Source organism: Gekko japonicus, unplaced genomic scaffold, assembly GCF_001447785.1.
Source record: "Gekko japonicus isolate JY-2015 unplaced genomic scaffold, Gekko_japonicus_V1.1 scaffold2234, whole genome shotgun sequence".
In the NCBI taxonomy this organism is placed as follows: domain Eukaryota; kingdom Metazoa; phylum Chordata; class Lepidosauria; order Squamata; family Gekkonidae; genus Gekko; species Gekko japonicus.
Window position 1 is genome coordinate 243,893 of NW_015163155.1, and position 25,704 is coordinate 269,596.

General features: G+C 39.3%; 1 protein-coding gene across 1 annotated transcript in view; it reads left to right on the forward strand.

The window, feature by feature from the left end:
* Positions 1 to 25,704, forward strand: part of SLMAP (sarcolemma associated protein) — a gene marked incomplete at its 3' end in the record, with an annotated part of 130,632 nt that overhangs the window by 74,284 nt on the left and 30,644 nt on the right. Inside the window, exons 5-14 of the mRNA XM_015407061.1 lie at positions 1,212 to 1,248; positions 6,799 to 6,861; positions 10,984 to 11,079; positions 11,329 to 11,400; positions 12,951 to 13,091; positions 16,886 to 17,023; positions 18,296 to 18,464; positions 18,552 to 18,602; positions 19,429 to 19,479; positions 23,399 to 23,461. Of these exons, the coding sequence (XP_015262547.1) occupies positions 1,212 to 1,248; positions 6,799 to 6,861; positions 10,984 to 11,079; positions 11,329 to 11,400; positions 12,951 to 13,091; positions 16,886 to 17,023; positions 18,296 to 18,464; positions 18,552 to 18,602; positions 19,429 to 19,479; positions 23,399 to 23,461 (881 nt within the window). The remainder of the gene's footprint in view (positions 1 to 1,211; positions 1,249 to 6,798; positions 6,862 to 10,983; positions 11,080 to 11,328; positions 11,401 to 12,950; positions 13,092 to 16,885; positions 17,024 to 18,295; positions 18,465 to 18,551; positions 18,603 to 19,428; positions 19,480 to 23,398; positions 23,462 to 25,704) is intronic.

Sequence of the window (25,704 nt, forward strand, 5' to 3'; positions counted from 1 at the left end):
GGATTCAAATGTTGAAGAGTTAGGTGATCAGATATGGCAGCAGAATTTATTCTGCATGGCAGCTTTAATAAGGAAGAGTCATCATGACTGTTTTCTCCTAATAAATTGACTTTGCTAACAGAACATGAAAAGCAGAGTTCTGTGGTGGAAACTTTCCCAGTGCTTAAATTTCCCATAGAATATTTTCCATTTCTGAAGAATTATAATTCCATAAAATTAATAACAATGAATGGAAATCATTGCTAGTATAATATTGCCAGTACATTGCAGGTACAAGTTTGGCAGTTTCAGACTTATTATTCAGGTCATTATTCCTAGAAGCTGTGTGAAAGAATACTTGTATATTTTATTGATTTGTAAATGGAGGGGGAGGGGGGAGAGAATAAAGCAACAAATACATATAGTAATCCAAGTTTAAAAAATGAAATATGAATTTACCTGATAGGCTGTGCAGGTCAATTCAGAACCAAAACTAAAATTATTTATATATGTTTGATGTGGCAGAAGGGATATTGTAAACACCTATTTGATATGATGCTAACAAGTAATACAAGTGAGGCTGTGGAGAGTGACAGTGAAACTGAGGTGACCCAGTGACCTCCCTGGAAGAGAGTTAAACTCTGTTGAAATTGATAAGGGACAGCCATCTTCACAGCTAAAATCAGTGTGTCAAAAGTTTTCAGTGTCTTTGAGTTTTTGTTAAATTTATATGACCACAGGGGGGTGTACATTCTATATTTTTAAAATTTTTTACATGTACTAGTCCAATAAACATAATTCCACATAAAGCTTTGAATTTGTTCAAATATAACATTTAAACAAAATTTTTTCATAAACAGTTCAGGTATTGATTGTTATAGGAAAATAAAATACAGGACATTATTTAACATTTTTTAAAAACTAACAATATAGGTAAAAATAAACATGCTAAATTAGTTCATTCTCTATTTTAAGTATTTCCAATTTAAATTTTTCTGGAAAACTAACATCACTGATGAAATCTTGTTAAGCCGAATTAGTTGTATGGTTATTTCATGTCATGTCGTACATAATAAAGGACTTTAACAAAATAAAATGTTTCATTATAGGAACATTCATTATTGTAAAAAACACCATAGACTGCTTTGTAGAAATTATAACTTTTTGCAGTTCTACTAGTATACAGGTGAAAGGAGAACTTTTAAAAAGTAAAATCACTTTTTCTTTAACAGTGTCATCCACGCTCCATTACCCAGTCCTGTTGATAAGGTAAGCATTAAGCCATTTGTTTCCATTTGTTTCCAGAGATGACGTAATAACACTAAGCGGAAGTACTTTAAAGATCATAATGTTCTCATACTTTACCCGTAGCCCACTCTTAAAATCCACCTTATTTGAAAGTGTGAAGTGGTAAACTAATGCTGCTACTACAGGGACTATGTATATTCCATCATTTATATAAACACAGAATTAATAGAGCATGTATTGGTCACATAATCCAGCAGTGACAATTATCAATTGTGTATGGTGTGTGTATCTGAAATTTCTAGATCTATTAATTCTGAGATACACCCTGACCTGAATAGCCCAAGCAAGCCCAATATTGTCAGATCTCAGAAACTATTCAGGACCAACCTTGGCAAGTACTTGAAAGGGAGACCTCCAAGGAATACCGGGGCCGGGACACAGAGGCAGGAAACATCAAGCCACCTCTCTAGCCCCACTAGGGGTTGCCAGAAAGCACTATGATTTTCCAGCACGCAAGTGCACGTTCTCTCCCTCTCTCTCTCTCTCACCAAAAAATGCTCACTCTCCTCCCCTTGAGATACATTACAGTGTATGTGAGCTATCCACAATGAAGGTTCAGAAGCTGGGTAATAGGATAGCTGACTTTACTATAGTTAAGGACAAGGATTTGTTGTCTTGCCTAATGTCTTGTTCATTTTAATCACTGTCAGAAGCAAACCATGCACAGTAAACAAATATATGCCTGGATATTGCTTTGTATAACTTTAACAAGTTACAGAATTCAGCTATTTGAGGTTTTTTATTAAATCTCAGAGTTCTTGTGTGCTGATGTTACATGCTATAAACTCTGGCTGTTTGTGGAAGTTTACAATTTCACTGTCAATCAAGGCTGCTATAGCAGGAAGAGCAGTTTGACTAATGGAAACAGCAAATATTTGAAAACATCATTGATTAAATGAAAGCCAGTATATCACTTATGTAGTCTTATTGTAAATGGAAGAACTCAGCTTTCTCACATCACACTCGTACACAAAAAGCTGATTTTAATTTCATTTTTGAACCCAATTCTAATGTTAACTTTTATAGGAATGCCTAACTTTCACTGCATGTTAAAAAATCTGCTGCCATTTCATTTCAACAAATATAAGATGAAGATTAGGTCAGGCATCTATTATAAGGCTTGCAAGGAACTGCAAAGGGATCAAACGAAGGGTGTCCTGCCAAGAATTTATATAGAGTGAAACTTGATAGATACAGTGGAAGACAATGTGAGTCCAACTGTTGTGTCACTACTCTACAGAATTACTGGAAATGATTACCAGAGATTGTTGTATCCAAAATACTTTGAGCAGAGCTACACTCATGGAATGGAAGATTCCCACCCGCCCACTCTGCAGAATTCTGCTTTTGGGGTTCAGGGGACCTCCAGCAGTAGTGCTGGCCACAATGTGAAGGTCTTTTAGGGAAGGGAAGAATCATCAAAACTCACCGTCTTCTCCACTGGTGAATTAAGGAAGGGAGGATTTGTCAAAACTCACTGTCTTCTCCACTGGTGAATGTTCTTTTTGACCCACAGAAAACAAGTGTTGGATCCAGTCCATAATAATATTATCTCCATCCTTTAACTAAAATGTCCAGCACTCTTCTTGTGATTTAAAAGGCTCAGTGGAGGAAAAAATAAAATTTAAAAATTCTGTCATTTTTAGTAGTCACCTTTGCATTTGGTTATTTCATGCCATTATTATATAGTAATAGTTATTGACAACAAACCAGTCAATAATCCCACTATAACAGTAAAGCAATTTAGTGAAAATTACTACTCTTTATTTAGGGAGCAGACAACAATGCAACATAGGAATAAAGCAGACAGTAATGCAGAGGCATGTTTACTGAACATGTAAGAACTCAGCCATAAAATTTAAAATGGCAACATTAAACTACCATGTGTTTTTTTAAGCTAATCATACATAATGCATCCTAGTGGCTCATTTTAATTCCTACATGATTTTAAAATGGATTTTTTTTTTGCTTTTTAATCAATACAGATTTAAACTAAACAAAATAACAGTCACTTAAGTAGGGTAAGGGAAAAGATGGGTTATTTAAAATAAAGGACAAGAAAAACTTAATTCAAGAAAGAATTTTCATCAATTCTTCTACATATTGCTCAGTGATATAAAAGTAGCATCATTCAGATTTTTGAACTTCTGAAATATATAGGAAATAAACAAAATATATTAGGTGGATGGTGCTTCCTGGAATTTTTTCGTGTTCCCAAACTAATTTTGCACCAATCTTGATCATTACAAGTTGCTGAAAGGCCATAGTTCAGATAATTGTTTCACAATTTGCAGCACAAAAGTGACTGAAAAACACTTAGTGGACCACAGGTAATTTAAAACACGTACAAACACACCTTGAAGGCTTGTCTTTTATGGGCTGTAAACAATTTAAGTAAAAATCTTTAATAATGTAATTGCTATAGCCACTGATAACCACAGTATTAAAGTTGGAAGCATGAATGGAATAAGCTGCATGCCATATATTTTGCTTCAGGCTTACCCCCTTGCCCAGCTGGCCACTGTTGTCTCCCTCTGGCCAGTTGTCTGCTTCCCCCCTCTCGAGTTTTCATGTACCGCTCACCTCCACAGTAGCTAGACATGTGTAGATGTTGCTGGTTATTGGGGGTAACTTGTAATAGTTAGGTTTAAACTTCAGTTTTCCCACAAACCTGGGGTATGAAATTAGCTTAGAATTGCAGAAACATGTGCCCTAGCCCTGGGTAGCCTTTCCTTGTAGATTTTTTGATCCATACACAGCCTTTCGTTATTAGATACAATTATTTTTCTTAATGTGAGTATAGGTTAGGTTAGAGACCAGCGCTAATTTAAATGTTACCTTTTGCAGTACAGGTATATTCATGTTTTCTATTGCTGCTGGTTGAGTGAGTATCATTTCTTGAATGTTGAACATTCCAGCACAGTGACTAATACTGTGTTAAAGTACTATACCAAGGTATTAAAGATTTTACTAGCTTAATATTTTCCATATAAGGAAAAAGACAGAAAAATAACACACAAAGTGTAATAAATAAATGTGTGTTTGATTTTTTAATACTGCTTGTCCTATGACCTCCCTTCCAGCTGTATGAACTAAACATGTCTGAGCAAGACTGTTGAAAGTTTGTATTTGAACCACAGAAAGGGATTGAGGCTGTGAAAGGTCTATGTTCTAGAAGTTGCTTTATGTATCTGGACCAGTTGTATACTGTCAGAAACCTTTCCTGTGACTGTGGTGTCTAAGGAATAGAATGTCATAGACTGGTCCCATAAGATAACGTGGAAGAGGGGTAAACATTTTGAAATACCCTCCACCCAAAAATCATGCACTCGAGGATTCTGTAAGCTCTTAGGAACTAACTTCTCTCCCCTTTTCCCTATTTTTTAATTTAAAATTTTATTTAAATGTAAAGTTAGAAGTTACAGTAATCGAACAATTAACATTACATAAAATATACAATTTCAGAAACATTTCAAACATATTAACAATTGAAATAAACATTTAGAGCCAGTGTAGATGCCCATTAAAACTATTATTCTATCGCCATTGATGCGATGAAATTAACCATTAAAGCACTATCAATAGAATCTTGATTTTTAAACTTCCATTTCACAAAAGGAGCCCATTTTTTAACATTTTTAAATTTTCCCATAAATTCAGTAAAATCAAATCTGGGGCTACTGGAATTAACATTTGTGTTATACTGAAGATTTCCAGCACGATTTGTTCCCAAAACAAATTTAATAACTTTACATATCCCCCAGTTGTTCATAAATGTCCCCTTTTGTCCACACTGTTTCCAACAATTGGGAGATATCAAAGAAGTACTATGTGACAAACGAGCTGGAGTCAAGTACCATCTAGAAATCACTTTATATGTTTGCAGTTGTATTGAAATAGATTTGAAAGATACACAGGGGTATTCCAAATTGTTTCCCATTGTTCTAGTGTTAAATCTTTGTCTAAATCCTTATGCCAAGCAGCCTGGTATGAGTGACAGCTCTGATACTCAGATTTCAAAAGAAGTTGGTAAATTCTAGGGATCAGCCCCTTAATGGGAGTTGATTCGTGGTATAATAACTTTTCATAATCAGACGAAAGCATGCGGATAGGATATTTAAATTTATATGTATTTAACATGTTCAATCGAAAATATTCATACCGTGGCGAAATATTTTTACTTTTGTGTCCCAATTTACATTTTTCAAGTATTTCCCCCCTTGGCATTATATCAATCAGGCGCGCAAGTTCCGCCGACTTCCAATACTGAAATGCATGTTTGCCTATCCCCGGTTTAAACCACCTTTGGCCAGTGTAGGAAGTTAACAAAGATGGTGGTGGTGCCAAATATTTACAATTCCTGCTCCAAACCTTTTTAATTGCTTCTAAGAATAAATTCGGAAATGACATAGGATAGCTTCTCTGATGCACATGCCATAAAATTTCCCAAAAAGTATATGGGGAGAGACTATATTCCTCTATAGATTTCCATTCGGACACATAAGATTTATTATATTGCTTTACAATGTTTGTTAATATAATTGCATTATAATACTTACCAATATCTGGCACTGCTAGTCCTCCTCTGTATGGTTTTCTTAATGAGTAAAAGCTTATGCCACAGAAAAGTATTGAGATCCTTTTGCCATTTTTTCAACAATTCAGCTGGGAGATGTATAGGTATTACCCTAACATAAAATTAAAATTTGGGTAAAATAAGAGATTTAACTATGTTTATTTGTTCTATTAATGTAAGATTATGTTTGTCCCATTGAATTAATAGCTCTTTAATTTCTTTGGTATTATTGCATGAGTAACCTTTATTAAGTCTTTTAAATTCAGAGGAATATTAACTCCTAAATACTTCAAAGTTTTTTCAATCCAACTATATTGGTATCTACCTCTTATACATAGTTCACATGTACTTGTTATAGCAATGTACTTGTTATAGCAATGTTTTATTATGATTTATTTTAAGACCAGATACCAAGCTAAAATCACTAAGGTGTTGATTTATTATAGGGAGGGAAAAATCAAGATCGGTCAAATAAAGGATCATATCGTCCCCTTTTCCCTATTTAACTGGTGCCTAACTGTGCTCAACATTCCATGCCTCCAGGAACACGTGTGTGTGTAGGGGTCTATTTCTTAACTGACAAATTAATGTTTTTTGGCTTACAAATACATAGAAAACCATACCTTGTCTGGGGAATGGCCTAGCTGTGCCACTTTCATGATCATAACTGAGGTCACTCACTTTACTGTTTTAAGGAGTGATATGTCATGGGAGGATCACACTATTAACTGTGCTGGATGCTAAAAATGGTGTGATCCCTGCCTAGGAGTTCACAAATTGCAGATGGATTATATAACTACATAGAAAATATTTGGCGTTCTCTTTATGCTTTTAGAATTTGGTTCAAAATAAGGGTGCTGAATATAGCTTTAAATGAGATGTAATTTTTTTCCTTAATAAGCCACTTAAGTTTGTATTATTTACCTGTTTTACAGGTTGCTGCTAACACTCCCAGTATGTACTCTCAGGAACTGTTTCAGCTTTCACAGTATCTACAGGTAATGTTGTTTTCTGAGCTTTCTGGGGTGTCTTGTCAATTTTATCCTTACAACAATCCTGTAAAGTAGGTTAGGCTGAGAGAAAGTGACTGACCCATAGCCACCCAGTGAACTTCATGGCTGGCTGGGAGTTTTAAACCCCATTCTCACCAGCCCTCCTCCAGTACTGTAACCATTACTGTGGTTAAATGGCTCTCATTTAAGGAAAGTAAGTAATTCTTTTGTCTTTTGATATTGGGTGGGTTTGGCATAGTGGCCTTATGTATAGACTGTTAAGAGTTATGGTGCAGTAGATGTGGTAGGACCAAGACTGAGGCAAGACAGATGCTGGCATTAGGCTGATTTACAGGTTGAGTAGTCTTTCCCAACTTTCCACAGCTTCTTGTAGCTTGCTATAATGTTTTAAATTCTTCTAAGGTCACTTATAATTTAATATACCATATATGTGAACAGCTTTTATACAATTACAAGCAGGGGACTTTCCCCCTTCCCTCAGTTGTTCCTCATTCTTTTCCCTGAATGCTCCCATAATAGCCTGTCAGGCCCTGGTACCCCTGGGTCTGTCTTCTGGAGGTTCGTCTTCTCCATGGCTTGATTTCTAGCCGGTCAAGCTGCCCAGCAAGGCCTCAGTTGTTGCAGGTGGGGGGAGGTTGAATACATCTTAATTCCCCTTATCTTCCCATGACATCTTCTGTGCTCTCTCTGGCCTTCCACGTTTCCCTGCAAGAGCTACGTGCTCTTCCTCCTTGGCCTGCCTGAGCCTGCCTCCTTAAATCAGCCTCTAGATCCCGCCTTCCCCCAGAACCACCCAATCCCTTTGTCCCCTTAAAAGGTAGCAAGAGAAGGACAATATCAGGGCCCAATGGGAAACACCCCTGTGGGTTCCACCTCTCCCCTATACTCCCAGAGTGGGGTGGGGCAAACAGCCCATCCTGCCTTGCCTCCCTTCCCTGAGCGAGTGCCTCTACCAGCCTGTCTGATGAAGTTCTCTGCCAAGCTGCACTGCAGCCATGGGCTCTCCCAGCTACTGGCTTCTCTGCTTGCGGGCCCTGCGGCCCACCTTGAGCTCAACCTGCCTGACCACACCCAGGAGACGGCACAATGCCAGATGCTGTTTGCTCCGTGGACTTGGTTCTGCAATTCCCTTGTCCCCTTCCAGGGCCTCCTGCCTCACCACCACCACCTCCCTGGGATTTGCTCCTTCTCCACGGCTCTCACTTCCGCCCAGGGGCTGATAGGGCCCATTTGGCAGGGCTGTCTTCCACGCCCAGGGACCTCTGCCCCCCCTGAAAGAGGTAAGCTGGGGCTGCCACAGCAGGAGAAGTGTGTGCCACCACAGCTGGGGTGCCCACCACCACAGGCCCGGCTAAATCCGGGATGGTCACCCCTCTTTTCCTACCGCCTTCCCACTCCCAGCCAATCTACTTTTATCTGCCCTCCTGTCCTGTCTGATCATGGCTCCCATCTTTGGATTTAGGTATCCACAGATTTAGCCACATTGAAAATTAGATATATTGATATGCTACTTTTCTAACATGTGGTTGACGTGGTTTACAAAAAAGAGAAAATAAATAAATACAGCTACTGCTATATAAAAGCAATTAAAAACATATGTTAACAGATCAAAAGAGTCCCTGTAGTATATGTTAATTTAAATGGATTGTTTAGTTTTTCTTATTTATATTGTTGCTGTTGCCATATTTTTACTTGTGCGCCTTGAGTAGGTCTTTAGAGAGGCAGAATAGAAATAGTTGAAATAAATAATCCCAAAGGCATGGCGAAATTGTCTTTACGGTCTTTTGAAATGCAAGCAAAGAGGAATAATTCCTTAAGTAGAAAAGACCAGACTGGTAGCACATTAAAGACTATTTGTAGCAGTAGAAAAGAGCAAGAGTCCAGTAGCACCTTAAAGAATAACAACATTTGTGGCAGGGTATCAACATTCATGAGTCACTAAGTGTGCAGTGACTCCTGGAAGCTCATACCATGCCACAATTGTTAGTCTTTAAGGAGATACTGGACTCTTTCTCTTTTCTACTGCTATACCCAGACTAACACGGCTACCCGTCTTCATCAATTCCAGAAGGTGATTGGTTTGCCAGCCTCAGGGCTGGGGCTGTAAAGGCCGTGCTCCAAGTGGCAGAAATTCATATTGGGTGAAGAGAAGAGAACTCAAGCATAGTCAAACCTGGAAAATGAAGATAGTTAACAGAATGACAGGGTATTATAGGCTGTGGAGAACATTCAGCCTTACCCCAGCTTGCCGTAGCTTTATCCTAATCAATCTTTCAGATGTCATCAGTTTGGAAGTTAGACTGGAGTATCTTTTGGGAAGAATGAATTTGTTCCCTATCAGTCTCCTAATTCCCATATTTATTGGGATTTTCCTGTACATTCGATTACAGTATAACTTGAAGTTACAGAATAAGTTTGTCCTTAAAAGGACAAAATTGAGAGCACTGAAAGCCTCCTGTAAGCCTGTGTAGCTTTGCCCAGTTTGTTTGTTCCTTTGACCCATCTCTCCCTGAGCTGTTGACAAGAATGAGCTTTGCAAGTCTGTGTTTTCTTACATATACTATGTAGGTTTACATTTTATATTGTGACTTTTAGAAGCCCTATGTTTTTGAGTTTCTGGTTGTAGTGATCTATGCAGAATTACTTTTGCAAACTGTTTTTGGGTGGTTATCTACTGTACTGATAAGGTCTGAATCTCACCGATGAGCAGACCCACTAAATGAGAAGAGTAAAGTACTCCATCTAGTGGCTTGTCAGTAAAGAGAATTTTAAATGTTTTGGTTGGAAATGGGTTTTTTTTTAGTTCCTTTGATCTAAAATATGACCTAAGTTGTACAGAAAGGGAAACTTTTGCTAGTACTCAAAGTATTCAGTAATGGGCTAAAAACACTAGTTATGTAATTTGATTGATGTTACGGGCCACCATATAATGGTCTTTTAGGTGTGCATGTAAGAAATCTAACATTTACATCTAAAAATGTGACAAATGCATCTGCAGACATATGTATCATACAGTAACACTTCTCATGGAATGGGGATTGGATGCATACACACCTGCATTTAATGCTTTACAATATATGAAACAACCCTAAGTTGAGTAATTATTTGGGGTTGCTTAATGGATAGATAAATCCTTGAAAGAGAAGGTTGATAATGGGATTTAAAAGAAGCATAACACAAATTTCATTAAATTTTAAATTCCAGTTTGCTGTTGGTAAGCGTATAATAATGTTCTTTCCATCAGCAAACTGAATATAATTTTTTCTGACACTCTTATCTCCAGCAATGGCCAGATTCAGACACTTTAGGAATCTTTAAAAGCAGAATTATATTAGTCTACCCTATTCCATATCCACTTAGACTCTTGGGGTGTTTGAAGGCATTCTAGATACCTTTATGATCTTTCTTTCTCCCCTTTCACAATATTGGTGAGTTAGACACATAAGTTTTATATTTGTACAGAAGCAGTGTTGGAATACTTCAAAGTTCTAGCCAAAGAACTGGTGGTGAAATCTCCTCTCCTAAAACAGTTTTGCCTATCTAAGTATGTCCAGAGAGGAGGAATGAACACCTTCCCACTCAGCAGCTGAAGGAGCAGCTCGCAGAACATTCCTTCCTGAGAGAAGGAATATTGAGTGAACTGTTACCAGTAATTACTTTTCTTACTAGCCATCAATGTGTGTAGACACTGAGGCCCTAATCCCAAAAAGTTATAATTGTACATTTGGCACTTTTCACTTCAGCAGTTCCTACTGCTTACAAAAGAAGCTGCAGCTGGAGTGTGTGAGGTGGGTGTTTGCTTGGAGTGTCTGCATCACTAACTGAATTTTGGAAGAGAGGAGAGTTATGCAGTAAATGTCTGAACTGTGCCACAAACATCAAAGATTTAAACATGAGAATTGAAGTACAGAGGACAACGTGCTCACATTTTCTCTGGCTACCCTGTTTAGATTAAATATTCTCTGAACGTGTAAAGGAGAATGTTCAACCAACTGAGTGCTAGATGGCCAAAGCTCTGAAGTATCAGGTTGCTTTAGCTTATTACTTTGATACTGTTTGAACTCACTTGAAGATTTTTTGTGTGTGTTATGTGTGTGCTTAATGTAGGAGGCCTTACATAGGGAACAAATGTTGGAACAGAAGCTGGCCACCTTACAGCGATTGCTTGCTGTCACGCAAGAGGCATCCGACACTAGTTGGCAGGTATTTTGTGCATTTTCACTGTAATCTGCTTGCCAGGGAAATAGATCACCCATTTACTTATCAGAATAGTTAATTGTTACTAATTCATCTAAAGCTGGTGTAGTTAACATTCCAATAATACATTGCATATGCTGTGTGAAAATCTGCTTCAAATGAAGAATTATCTTATGAAATTCTCCTCTGTGTGTGTTATGTGCTGTCTCTCACATGTTGTTAATTTAAGAATGTGTTGCTTTTTTTTTCTAACAGGCTTTGATAGATGAAGATAGGCTACTATCAAGGTTAGAGGTTATGGGAAACCAATTACAAGCATGTTCAAAAGTAGGTAGTTTGCTTGGGTGAGATGTATAACATTTGGGATTAGAATAATTTAAAAACATTTGTATAATGCCTATATCAATCACTGTCCAAAAACAGTACTGGTGAAACCAGTGGCGTGCCATAGTAACTGGAGTCACTACACTGTATTTTTCACTGCAGCAGCTTCAAAACTGCAGCAACAAAACAAGCTTGGAAACGCAGCTCCTGAAATTATTAGGAAACCAGTAATGTCACTTAAATAATTAATTAAATTGATTGAAATTAAATGTGAAACTGTGTTGTAACCTTGAGTATAGCTGTGTGATCCTTCATCTCACACCGGGTTGACTTGCTTCCTGACAAATGTGTCTCTCCCCCCGCCCCCCGATATTAGGTTGCCCCTGCATCTAATATAATTTTTCCAAATCCTTCTTTTGGGCAGCAGTCAGGACTACACACAGTGCTTTAATTATGAATGTATTGCATACTTATATAATAACATGCTTCCAATGCTAGGAAGTCTCAGCTGCACTTTGAATTGTTAAACTGGTATCATGGTTGTCAAGAATACATCCATCTGTGTTGCCTTACCACTGATGTTTGTATGAAGTAGCTCCAATGTGGATCGGGTAGATTTTACCTACACTTGCAAAATGCATACTCTTGAAGAGAGGTTTCATTGGTATGATTTAGTATGATCCATATCATGATCCTGTGTGATCTGTGTTGGTGGTAATAGCATTTGGTCAGGCCAAAGTTGGAAAGAATAAGGACATTTGGGTTGAACACCTGATAGGGGCTGCTGGGAGAGCTGGGTGAGAAGGAATGATGGCGTTGGTGGGGAGCATAGTAATAGCTGCTCAGTCATAGTACAGAAAAAGTTTTTGCTGTCATAGATTTCTCCTATTCTCTCAGTGCATTGCTGGTTACTGTCTCCCCTCCATGGGTTCTTAGTCCTAGCATCCAGATCTCTGGTCTTTCAGTTATTCTTTGCTGCAAAGCAGCTATACTTAGAAAGGAAAAGCCACTTACTAATGGAGGATTTCTCTAGCTGAGACTTGTTCTGGAAAATTCAAAGCACAGTTTGATTTGAGAGCCTCCAGAAGACTTGGGCAATCCTTTACGGCAACTGAGATTAGCAAAGACAACGCAGACTTATCTAGATGCAGAAATTGGATCTTAATTTATGACTCATTTAAACTTCAGTAAGAGTCTCACAATTCTGAAATTGAATTTGGCATAAGGAAAGGATATCCCTTAATCTTTTCTTTCTGAAGTCCTTATCAAGAGGGAGGACAAGAACACCTTGGCCCCAACAGTGGAAAGGTGTTCTTGATGATGCACACTCAGTGCTTTCTTAGAATCACTAGAACAGAGCAGTGTTATAGGATTCAGAGATAATCAAAGACGTTAATGTCTTGTGATTATTCTCTCAGTAAGAAAACAAGATATTACTCTATGGACAAAGTTATGACTATAACAGCTCAGTGCTTTTCATAACACAGTACTAGTATAAATAAATAGAATCCTGTGGTCTTTAACTCTTTACTATCTTACATTTCCAATTACAGAGTCAAACAGAAGACAGTTTACGAAAGGAGCTTATAGCGTTACAGGAAGATAAGCATAATTATGAGACAACTGCCAAAGAGTCCTTGAGGCGGGTCCTTCAGGAAAAAATTGAAGTGGTCAGAAAACTCTCTGAAGTGGAGGTATGTAACTATATGTTAGCTATTTTCCTAAAACACAGATATCACGTTAGTGTACTATCATATGTGAATACAGCAAGATGTTAACTTCTTCATGACGTTTTTAGTTTTTTGTTTTGTGATTGTCATTAGGGCCTTGATCTGATGTTCCTCTTCTCCCACTACGAATGGGCATGAACTGGGAAAATGTGGTTCATGTCAGTTTGTGGCCAAACCAGGAACCAAACCGGGAGGTTTGTTCACAAACCAAACTAGTTCGTGGCCCCACAGACCCCATTGAAAGGGACTGCAATACCTTTCAACAGGGTTTGCAGAAAGCCCAAAAAACAGCTGAGCAGTGGGGAGCAGCCTCCCCACCACCGCTCAGATGCTTCGTGCTGTCTTGTGCAGTCCCTTTAAACTTTGAAGGGACTGAACAAAGCCTGAAAAACAGCTGAGCAGCGAGAGAGCCTGCTCCCTGCAACTGAGCCTGTTTTTGTGCTGTCTTGTGCAGTTTAATGACTGCACAAGACAGCCCCAAACACCTGAGCAGCCTGCTCTCCACTGCTTAGCTGTTTTTGTGCCTTTTGTGGGGAATAGAAAGTAGAGGTTTAAAGTGACTCTGAGTCCCTTTAAACCCCTGCTTTCTGCTCTATCCACGAACCATCATGAACTGCTTTAAAAGTTTGTGGAAGTTCATTATGGTAGACCCGTCATGAAACTTCAGTTTGTGAACCATGAATGGCAAAATTTGAGACAAATCTTGCTTTGTGCTTCGGTTCGTGCCCATCCCTATCTCCCACCCTCCACCTCCTGCCTGCAGTTGTATCCAAAGAAGGTCATAAGTGGGCCTTAGTTCCTGTATCCTTTCTCCTGTTCCTCAGGAGGAGATGTGAGGAACCAGGAGATTCCATGCATTTCAATGTGGGAGCTTTTCTGGTCATGTGACACAGGGTTTTTCCCACACACAGAGGTTTGGCTGCTGAATCACAGAGTTTTTTCCTGAGCTTTCTCATTTTCCATTTGTTTTCTTTCTTTGATTTCTCTGTGCTTTCTCAAATTGAATCAAAGGCTGATTGGTGGAGCATGGAAAAATGACAAAGAAACCACTGAAATACAACAAACAGAAAACAACTTCATGAGGAAGCTCAGGGAAACCAGCATGTCTGAAGACCCTAATTTCTTATGCCATGAATTAATTTTAGGTTTGCATACTTCCTCCTCCCGTTGCAGACTAATCCTTTTCCTCCCTACCTATTCATCCACTATGCATGAACCATATTGTTTGTGAATGAGATGGTTTTCACAAACATAGTTTGCCCAGTTCACATATAACTGCTGACTGTGGGTTGCCAATAAATATGACGTGACAGAAGGAAGCTGACTTGTTCACAAAGCACCATCCCATGGTTTGGCTTTATTCTTGAACCTTAGCATGTGTGATTAAATCCAATTTTTTTTCTAAATGTTTGCAAATGACATGTATTTTTCTCAGAACTATGGCTAGATTTTTGTTGATCCATGAGCTCAGTGGCCTGCTTGAAAGTAGAAATCGTTTGAATAGACTTGATGCCCTGTAATCTGAACTTCTGTTATCTGCCATTCCTTGGCTGTGGTCACATGGAGCATTAGCCACGCTACAGAGACGGAAGATAGGTGGATTTTCCGGGCACGATCACAGCGCCACATCAGGGAAGTGTAGAGCTCCCGTGGCGAACCCGAGGCTTCCCGCCGAAGATGCAGGGTAAAAAACGAGTACCTCCGAGGTACTAGTTTCCGGGAACCGCGGGGCAAGAACGGGCGCCTGATCGCGTTTCCGGTGGTAGGTCGTGGCATCCGGCGCCCGCCCATGTCCCCTCGCAAAAAGGTTTTTTTCCCCCCAAGTCTCCATGGGATGCGCACAAGCACCCAACGGCGTATGCGCACACTTCAGCCCCCTCCTCTTTTCCATACCCCCACCCCCACTCCTGGCTCGGCCTGCTTGAGAGGAACTCTCTGCACCGGGCGGCAGAGGGGGAGGTGCAGGGGGGGTGTGGCGGGAGGGCGGCCCGGCTGAAGCTCCTCCTGGAGGGGACTGGACAGAGGACACAGTTTGCATTCCTCTGCAGCCCTGGAAGGGGTTAAACCTGCAGAACCTTTTGCTAGAGAGGCTGCTTCTTTGCCGCGCCGCAGGATTGTCCTGTGATCAGCACCTCCCCCCTAACCACGGGACCTCGACGGGACGTCTGATCGCGCAGCCGCGCAATATTTTGCTCCGGGGCAAACAGCCACGCTTCCCCCCCGCATTTTTCTGCCCGTGTGACTGGGGTCCTTGTACTCCAAATCAATTGTTCCTCATATTTTTCTCAGAACTTTGTATTTTCATAACATTCCAGGAAATAGGTCTTGCTTACACTATAAGGAGATGGTGTTTGTATTAAACAAATTGTGTGTATTAAAGCTTTCAGAATGGCAGTGCTTTTTTCAGTCACTGCAATGAAAGATGCTGCTGCTTTTATTCTCTTATTCTGTGTTGGTTATGTGGGGGTGATAATGCTGCTGTTACTTCCTTCTGCAGTCTGTCCTGGTTTGTAATCCCTGAAGCATTATCTTTATTACATTTGTGTCCTGTGCTGCGTCCAGGGAGCTCAGAACGATGCTTGGTAGGTTAGACTGAGGGCCCAACAAGAAGTACTTAGTTATTTTTTAAAAATTATTTTTAGGTGAGGGGGGCCTAATTTGTATTGGTACCACAGGGTTAAACCTTCCTCCTGGAACAGTTTTCATGATCAGAGCCTGTTCTGTGCAGCTGTTATTTGCCCCATTGAGGCTAAATGTATGAGCACACAATCCTCTGTATACCTTAAAATTAAGTTTGAAATTCCCAGCACTTGTGTGGCTTGGCCCTTGGAAACAGTGGATTGCCCAGACCCACAAATTAAGCTTTATAGCTGGATGAGATTTTAAATAGATCACAGTAGCCACTGCAACATACTAAAAGTTAGTTTTTACAACCAATGGGGGGAAAAAGAAAGAAGCAGCAGTGCACTGTCAGCTTGGTGCTTGTTTTTGGATGAGACATTTTCCTGCAAAATGTGCCCTACTGTGTATCCCCTTCTCTCATGGCCTGTTAGCCCTAACCATGGGAATTTGTTTCTTGGAATGCTAATTGTTCAGTGCTACACAGTTAAATGGCAAGGCAGATTTTTTCTAGAATAAAGATAGCAACCAAAGGAGAATTCCTCTGGTAGTTGCTTTTAATCTCAGAACACTAATAGTTTGTCTTTGGTCTGCCACATGGGTTGAGCTGCTTCCCCATGGGCCATTAACTCTGTACCCTCCCCGCCCCCAAACCCCAGCATTTTAAAATGTCTGCACAACAGAGTGGTGTAATCATTCATCACTGCCTTACAGCGCTCCCCCCCCCCCCAAACCTGCTTTGGTGTAGTCTCTTTTTTAGGAAAGTCCTACTAAGTGTGCGTTTGCTCACATTATGGATGGGAAAGCACAGGTTTTCTGGCCTCCCTATCCATGATCAGTGCCATTATCTCATCATTTCCCATACTGCCACTGGTGGTCTTTTTGCCATTTTTTTTAAAAAATCGTAGTTATATTGCTATAGCATCATAACACTATACAAGCTTCTTGTTTTTGTTTTGTTACAAGAACATTGAAGGGTGATGGTGGTTGCATGAGGAAATAAAATGAAAGCATGTAGAATATCCCCATGTGGAGGCTCTGTTGCCTCTGCATATAGCTCTGCATTTGCAATAGCATTTTGTTAATGTGAAACTAAAGGATATGGTGCTGTTTAAAATATATTTTCAAAATTCTTATAGCGAAGTTTAAGCAACACCGAAGATGAATGTACTCACTTGAAAGAAATGAACGAACGGACTCAGGAAGAATTGCGAGAATTGGCTAACAAATACAATGGAGCTGTAAATGAAATTAAAGATCTCTCTGACAAACTAAAGGTATGGATGATTTGTAAACTCATTATTACAAATGCTATAATACATTTAGGACGACCTCGCCCTCTTCCCTCCCTCAGACACAGGATTTTTCCTCTGTTTTTCTCTTCCTTTCTGACTGAGCAACCCCTTTTATCTATTCTGATCTTTCTTTAAAACCTATGGCTGTCGCATTGTGTTTGTATGCTGGTTCAACCCAGGAACTTGAGGGAAAAGACAAGATCACCTTCTTAACTAACTTAAACTTCTGAAAATGGCACACGAGAGGCTTTAGATGGTTCGAAGATAAACAAAATATTTTATTCAATGTAGAAGGGAAAAGGCCAGGTGAAATCAGGGGTAAAATGTCTTAGATCAATGAATAAGAACTCTGAGATAACCTAATATCTTCACAAACTACAGTTCATATGTTTCAAGCAATTGAGAGATTTAAAATTTTCACACAGTTTAGAATCTTTGAGTTGAGAGGCTTTGGTTTCAGTGTTTCCTAAACACTCCAGTATACTTTCTTGTGTTTAATGGACTCTTCAGGTTTCAGAAGGCAGGGATACACTACCAAGCACCCAGATTCCTTTTCTGAGCACTCCAGGGATCACTCCACTCTTTAGAGCTATCTCCCTTTCAACTGGGCAGAGAATCTCTTCTCTAACTAGAAGATCTGTCCCTTTTCCTGGCCCGAATGGGGGTCTTCACTGATCCACACACTCCTCCTTGCCAACCTTCCCAGGTCTCAAGTAGTATGAAATGGTTTTCAGTCAGAGTTCAACTCTCCTCAGTCAGAGTTCAACTTTCCATTTTTTGACACTCTTCAAAATCTAGAAGTTAGGTTACTCTTCCATTTATGTAATATAGATACCTAGTTCAGTTTTGGTTTGAGTAAGTATCTTAACTTGCAGCCCCTCCTTATTTGGGAACATGAACATGCATTCCACCACATGTACAGTTGAACGCGATGAAGGCATACATATGTGTGGTTGTGTAAATTGCCCCTTAAAGATGGCAAGATTATGAAAATAATGCACATATGCATACATTATATTTATAACACATACTACATTGTAGGAATGTCAAGGAGCACCTAGACATGGACACTGTCTGACTAATGCCTGTGGAGGATCTATTCTGATACACATGTGAACTGGGATATAAATTTGCATGCTAGATATTTTGATGCCTTTGTTAGTAAAATAAATGGTCTGAATATTTTCTGCCATACAGTTTTGATTTGTGTGTTGGGGTTTGCTTTTCTTTTTTTCTTTTTTTGGATTTGAGTAGGCAGCTGAGGGAAAACAAGAAGAAATTCAGCAAAAGGGACAAGTTGAGAAAAAGGAATTGCAGCATAAAATAGAAGAGATGGAAGAAAGAGAGCAAGAGCTTCAGGCAAAAATAGAGGCTTTGCAAGCAGATAATGACTTCACCAATGAACGGCTAACTGCTTTACAAGGTCAGTCTACTAGTCCAAAAATACTTTTTTTCATATGCTTTTCTTTAAACTGTGAAATATCTTTTTCTTTTGGAATTCTGTTTGCAGTCCGATTAGAACATCTTCAGGAGAAAGCTCTTAAAGAACGCAACAGTTTAGGTAGGTCTAACATTAAAGTATTTTGCCTAATACTGGATTTTAGTCACTAAATTTTATCCCTTCCATGTGATACCAGAACAGTTACATGAGCTGTACGTGACTAGAAGTAAGGAAGTTTTAAAATTGTGCCCTTGACTTATTTGTTACAACCTGAAGATAAATAATTGGGTAATACATTACCTGCCCTGGCATGGATAGTGGAGGCTAGCCTGATCTTATCAGATCTTGGCTGCAAAACAGGGTCAGCCCAGGTTAGTACTTGGATGGGAGACCACCAAGGAAGATCATCAGGATTGCTGTGTGAAGGAAGGTAATAGAAAACCACCTCTGAAGTTTCTTACCTTGAAAACCCACGGAGTGCCATAAGTTGGTTGCAACTTGACAGGAATATTTATATATGTGTATATATGTGTGTGTATATATATATATATAATTTTATTAGATAATTTTAGGTAAATTAGGTAATTTAGATAATACATTGGTGCCATAATTTGGTACTGCAATATTTATATTACATTGCCAGTAGAGGGCACTGCTTTTAAAATGTTCAAACACTCTGGGCTAGCTTGACCATTGCACTTTTTAGTTAGTGGTGCTGTTAAAAGAGGTCTTCTGCAACGTTTAATTTTTTGGATGTTATATTGACTTTAGCATATCTAATAGATTTGTTATGGTAGGAAAGAAAATCAGATGCCATTTTTTCAGGTGGAATTTGTGTGTGTGATGCATAAGTTACCTGGTGTAAAGAGGCAATACAAAAAGTGTGTGTTGTCAAGCATATAGACCATTTTGCTTATACAAAATTAATACTATTTGTCAATCCTAGGCATACAAGTTGATGACTTCATTCCTAAAATTAATGGGAGTGCAGAAAAAGGTAAAGCATCCTAACAGACGTCTTTTTTTTGTTTTAATTTTGAGCATATTTGTTTTGTTAATAATTAAAAAAAACATTATTAAAGAGGCATATTGCTGTTTCCTCTCAGTGTTGGTCTCATTAGTAGGAATCGGCACAAAGCCAAACCACAAAGCAAAATTCATGACAAATTTTGCCCTGTTTGTGGTTGGTGAACCGAAACTCATGACTTTTAAAGCAGTTTGCAGCAGTTCATGGACAGAGCAGAAAGAGGGACTCTAAATCCCTTTAAACCCCTGCTTTCTGTTCCCCACAAAAGCTGCGAAAACAGCTGAGTGGTGGGGAGCAGCCTGCTCCTCACGACTCAGTTGTTTCAGGCTGTCTTGTGCAGTCCCTTTAAAGTTTAAAGGGAGTGCCTGCTCCCCACCACTGAGCTGTTTTTCGAGCTTTCTGCAGACCCTGTTTAAAGGGACTGTGGTCCCTTTCAGCACAATATGCAGAACCACAAACTGGTTTTGTTCATGAAGGAACCTCCTGGTTCAGTTCGTGGTTCGGTTTGTGGTTCAGAAACAAACCACAAACCACATTTTTCTGGTTTGTGCCCATCCCTACTCGTTATGTGCCTTTGACAAACCTGTGGGACAGCATGGATATTTTGCTGCCAGTCTCATTCTAAACCTTGCAAAAGTAGCAAAAGTGTCATTATGTTGGAGCCTACAGACTTTTCAATGTGCAAGCATAGGGCAGGTCTATCAGGGGCTATTAGCCATGGTGACTAAAGGGAACCTTCACATTCAGAGGCAGTAAAGCTGTTGAATACCAGTGCTAGGAGTTAACATCAGAGGCCTCTATGCCTTGTTGTTGGACCTCCAGAGGAACTGGTTGGCCACTGTGTGATACAGGATACTGGACTAGATGGAGCACTGGTCTCTTTTTATGTTCCCTGCCTTTTATTTACCTTTGAAAAGGCATTGCAAGGAGTTTCAAACAAAAAGCCATGTGGCTCACAGGGCTGTAGTGAGGAGGGGACCAGAAGATCCATCTTCTGTCAGTGGAGTGTCTGTAATATTTGCTCCTAAGTAAAGCAGGTGTTACAAATGTGAGTACATTATGATACGTCCAGATTATTGTGGGGAAATTTCTGCAGGATTAAAGTTATATGCACAGAAGTTCAGGATCAGGGTGTTAATACATCTGAACTTCCAGGAACCTCTTTAAATAAGTGTCCAAGTCTTACCAATAAGATATACCAAAATAAAGGGAACCTCAGCAGTGTTATTTGCCACAGGTTACTTGAGAGTGGCAGGCAGTGCTATTGATGGAATATCTTTCTAAATGATTAAAGAAGTCATCCCTTAAATAATTTAGAAATCTTTTGTTTTGCTTGGCTATCATCACTAATGTGGTTATTGACATGAAAATTTGCTCTTTGCATTAAAATCTCCAGCTTTCAAGTTTTTGAGCATGATCTCTTCCTAGCTATGGTTTGTCCTTGAGCATTTGTACAGACAATATTATAATTGCAAGCTTGGTGGTAGTAATCCATAGTGCTGATCCTGGGTCAAGCAAATTGGTAGAATTTGCATGTAAAGATCAGTGCAATATTGTGGCCCATTTCTGGTATGTGTCTGATGCCTGTTATATCTGAACTAAGCCTAAAGTAGCAGCTCCATGCACGGATGCCTTAAGGAGCAATGGTAAGCAGGTGTATTTGGAAGTTGCATGTTAATTGGTGGGGCTTAGTCCTGGGAAAGTGATCTTAGGGTTGCACCCTAAGAATATTCCCATCATCTTAAATAGCCTCCATGGAGATAAGCGTTATGAAGAATTATAAACTAGGAGCTCTTTTTTTGATTTCTTCCACATAGTTCTGTGACAGCCCCAAACCCAAAATCTGAGACAGTTACATGTGTAGTGTAGTACCCAGAGAATATATTTCTGCATAAAAGAGCAGATCTTTCTGCTTGAAGCGTCTAATTCCCCACACTTTAACTGACAAAACTGAATGTTTTTAATAGCAATAGAGTATTTGTTTGGCCACATAGTAAATTCTAAAATAATTATAGCAGTTTCTTGTCTTTCCTTTTTTAGTATAAGGGATTTTTTCAAAAGTATTATTGAGTTCAACTATGATTCATTTTCTTAGATTAACTTTAAGTGCATTCAAAATTAGGCAAGCGGCTTGGTTTCAGATCAGAAGGGTTCACTGCTTAATCTTTTGCTCTTTAGGTTTTGTCAGGGAGCATATCTCATTCTTTCAACTATGTATAGTAGTTAGTATTTCCTCTCCCCCTTCTGACTTTGCTGTCACTTGACATATGATTTCCCTTTTGTTTACCCCAACACTCTGACTTTTTTTCTGAACAAATTATTCTGTACTTTATCATATTTTGTTCATCCTCTGTAGTTTGAATTGCGCCACTATTATCAGATTAAAAACAAGTCCACATTATCCCAGACTAGCTAGAGTAACCCTGTCCAGTACCCTTTTAACAGCTGCTATGATGCAGAGACAAGCACTGCTACATCTTGTGTGAAGGAGGTGGGGGCATGCCCCATCTTTCTGTTGCCTTTCAAAATCCCTCCTACCCTTCTTGTTGCATTATATGCCAGTTTGACTGTGCACCAGCTTTTACAGTCCTTCAAGACCGTAGATGAATCCCCTCTCTTCCGCAGTTCCTCTTGCTTCCCTCAAATGTCACACCGTTCTTTCTCCACATAAGGGCTTTGCCCGGTGTTGTCATAGAGGTTCTAATCGGTGTTGCTGCCTTAACACAGAGAAAGAGGGGAAACTCCCAACATCAGTCATTTCTATGTTCTGCAGACAGTCCTTTTCAAATGGACTCACCGTTTGTTTTCCTAGGTTAATATCGTGACAGTAGTTGAAGTCTTGTGGTAAAATGGCAAATGTTACATCTTGGAAACCAGATCAAAACCTCCACTCAACCATGAAGCTGTTGAGTGGCATTAGGCCAGTTACCCTTTTCACGTAAGGGTGAAATTCCACTTAAGTTAAAAAAATTATGATAAATATTTTAAGTATATATTAGTATTATTATAAATAAATGAGTGTAATCCTATCAGAGGTAGAAGCTGTGTGGAATAAAGGAACACCCCTGAAGGCTGAAAATACCCTCTTAAGAGGCAAACTTTGAAATACTGCATCAAAAGATGGGCATTCTGTTAAATTTTCAAAGTAAAAGTAAACTTTTATTCATTTTAAAAGTCTGTTTTTTTATAATTAGTTCAAGGCTGCTTTACAAAGTCTAACAATAATTTGATCAATGCAACCCTTTCCAGCTATTTACTTCCCTCTAAGCTGTGGAGTCTCGTGAGCAAAAATTCTACTTTGTGAGCCACTGGCATTAAAGTTGTGAGCAAGCGATTGGGCTGCTGCATAAATTAGTTTGCTCTGGAGCCATCCTTCCTGAGCTAAGACAAAAATGTGTGAGCCGGAGGCTAAAGAACTGTGAGCTAGATCACACTAACTCAGCTGGTCATGATTGTCTTCCAAAGTAAACAAACATTATGAAGTCCATCCAGTAATATGAGGCTGCCTTAAAAGAATTATCTTTCTAACTGAAACATTGCAAGCAATCTTAAACCTTAAATCAAAGAATGACCATATAGAAAGTGCCTCGTTGACACTATCTAGATTTGGGCATAGGTGAACTTGTCAATCCTAACATGTATTAGAGGTTTATGAGCTTTAACAAGAGGTTTATAAGTTTTGAAGATACATGCAAGACACATGTGACACACAAGTCATACAAACCAATATTGGCTTAAGATTTATCATCTGTGAGTTGTATGCAGTATATTCTAAAGTATGCTACTGTTTGTTGGAGGGGTTCCTCCCTTTTGGGGGGAACTCTGTGAGGCTTACCTTGAACCCTAAAAGGTGAAGATTTGAACTTATAGGTGTTTCTTTCTTTACTAGAGCACTTTCTTTCAAAGAGTGGAGGGGACTGCACTTTTATTCATCAGTTCATAGAGTGCCAGAGTGAGTACAGAGTGTTCATCACATTCACTAAAAAGTCTCTAGATATTAGTAAAAAAAAATACATTACTAGTGAGAATAGTGGCATTTTTGCAGAGATATGATAAGGAGAACATATTAAAAACAAGCTATATCTATGTACAAGTGAAGTTTCACATCACTTTAATCAGCATAGATTACTGCTTCATATGTTCATATGTTTTTAAATCATCAACTACTTTAGTTATTGCATTATGGTAAAATGATCTGCAGTCATGAATAGAACACCAACATGCATGATGTGGTGTTCCATCTGAGGTGGAACTATACACATAACCTTTTCTGGTGTAGTAGGATGAGGGTTACCGGGGTATATATCGATTTGTGAATCTGGATGAAGCAATTGGCCATTGTTACACTACATGCCGTAAATGAAACTTCTTGCTCAATTAATCAATTTGAAACAGTTGAACAGCCTTCTTGGCCTGCAGTCAAAGCTGACTGTGCTTATGGCAACCCATATTTTGTCACAGAAGAAGAGCTGTATGGGATAATTTTTTTCACTTCCGTTGTCAGGTTCGCAACAATATGGAGGGGGAAAAATCTTTCCCCTATAATAAGTGGGCAGGTGAAGCTTTTCATAACGAGGTAAATAACATCTCCTGCTAAATAACATCCCGACTATGTGTCTATTAAAGGGATAGAACACTTTCCCCCCTCAGGCTCCTCTGTATGGTGAGAAGCAGGTATAGCTCAGGTATGTCACCATAGAAGAACCGTACAGGTTTCCCCTGTTATGTTACACCAGAAGCATAAAATTGAATCTGTGATTCTGTGGTGCCGACATATTCAGCATCTCAGTATAAGGGCTATAATCCAAAGGCACTTCCACTCATGCGGTAGGGGGGCAGCCCCCAACTTCCAGCATTTTCCCCTCCCTCCAGCTGCAGCTCCCTGCCCCCCATGCCCTTCCAGAGGGTACCCTAGCCTTCAGAAGCAACGTTTCAGAGTGGAGAAGCTGCAGTGGGAAGCTGAAGATAGGGAAGCTCTGTTGAATGAACAGAGTACCACTCATGCTTCTCTGGCTAAAATTTAGCATCTGAAGCAGGGGAAGGTATCTTTGGGGCAATGTGTTGTCCCTCAGTTTAACATAAGAGACTGATAATATAAAATGAGATCGTGAGACATATCATATGAAGGCTTTTCGACAGTGTTGGGGAATATATGTAAACTTGCACATAGGTTCTCCAAGAAAACAATAGTTCAGTAGATTATGTTGTATATACCTTTTTTGTCTTCCTCTGTTTTGTGTCTTTTTGCATTAATCCCTTCACTGCTTCACATAAACTATATGTTCCACTAAGTCATGTTAAAAGGTGCTTTCTAATAATAGGAAAAGGTAAAAATGAGCAGAAGTATTGGGAATGATTTCCCTCAGTGTACAGTGTTAAAATTTTCCCACACAAATTTCAGTGTTTGCTTCCATGCCTTGCATCTCTCTCTTTTTGTGTGTCAACTAATTCTTCCATTGTCACATTTTGACACAATGTGATTTAAAAATGCAAGGTTTTATTGTTTTTAATTCTATATTACCATACTATAGTCACACACTATATATTTTATTAACCAAACTGGGCAGTCAAAGATTTTACAGTCTTATTCAGTACACAAGATGAAGTGCTTGGTAAAGTGAAAATATTCCATTAATGAAATTTTTTGGTATAAGCAAAAAGCAGAACTGTTCCAGAATTACTGCATATAAGCAAGGACCTGTGAGAAACTTGTGGGAACCCCTCCCACTAGTCCTGCTTCTTTCCACTGCTTTTTACCACCCAGAGACACTTTCCCACATCCTCCTCATCTTTGCTGCTTCCACCTGTCTCTTTCCTTTCCTATTCACCTGCCATTAACACTTCCCTTTCCTCTTTCTGCCACTGCCTTACTTTTCCTTTGGGTGTTCATTGGAGTGATGAAAGTGACTGCCACCGCCTTTTCTTCCCCATCTTTTACCTTTGCATCTTTCTTCCTAACTCTCCTGCTGACACCTTCTCCTTTGCCTGCAGCTTTCACTGTGCTCACTGCTGTGGTATTGTTTATTGGTATTGCTAGGCAACAACCCCAAATCGTAACTGAGCTCTTGCTTCTCCACACTTTGGGCAGATTCAACCCTGCCCCACAGCACTATTGTTACTTTTCTGGGACTTTTCTACAAACCTAGCTTTCCCCCCTTGGTTTATAGAAAAATCCCCCTTTGTGTGGATTTTTTG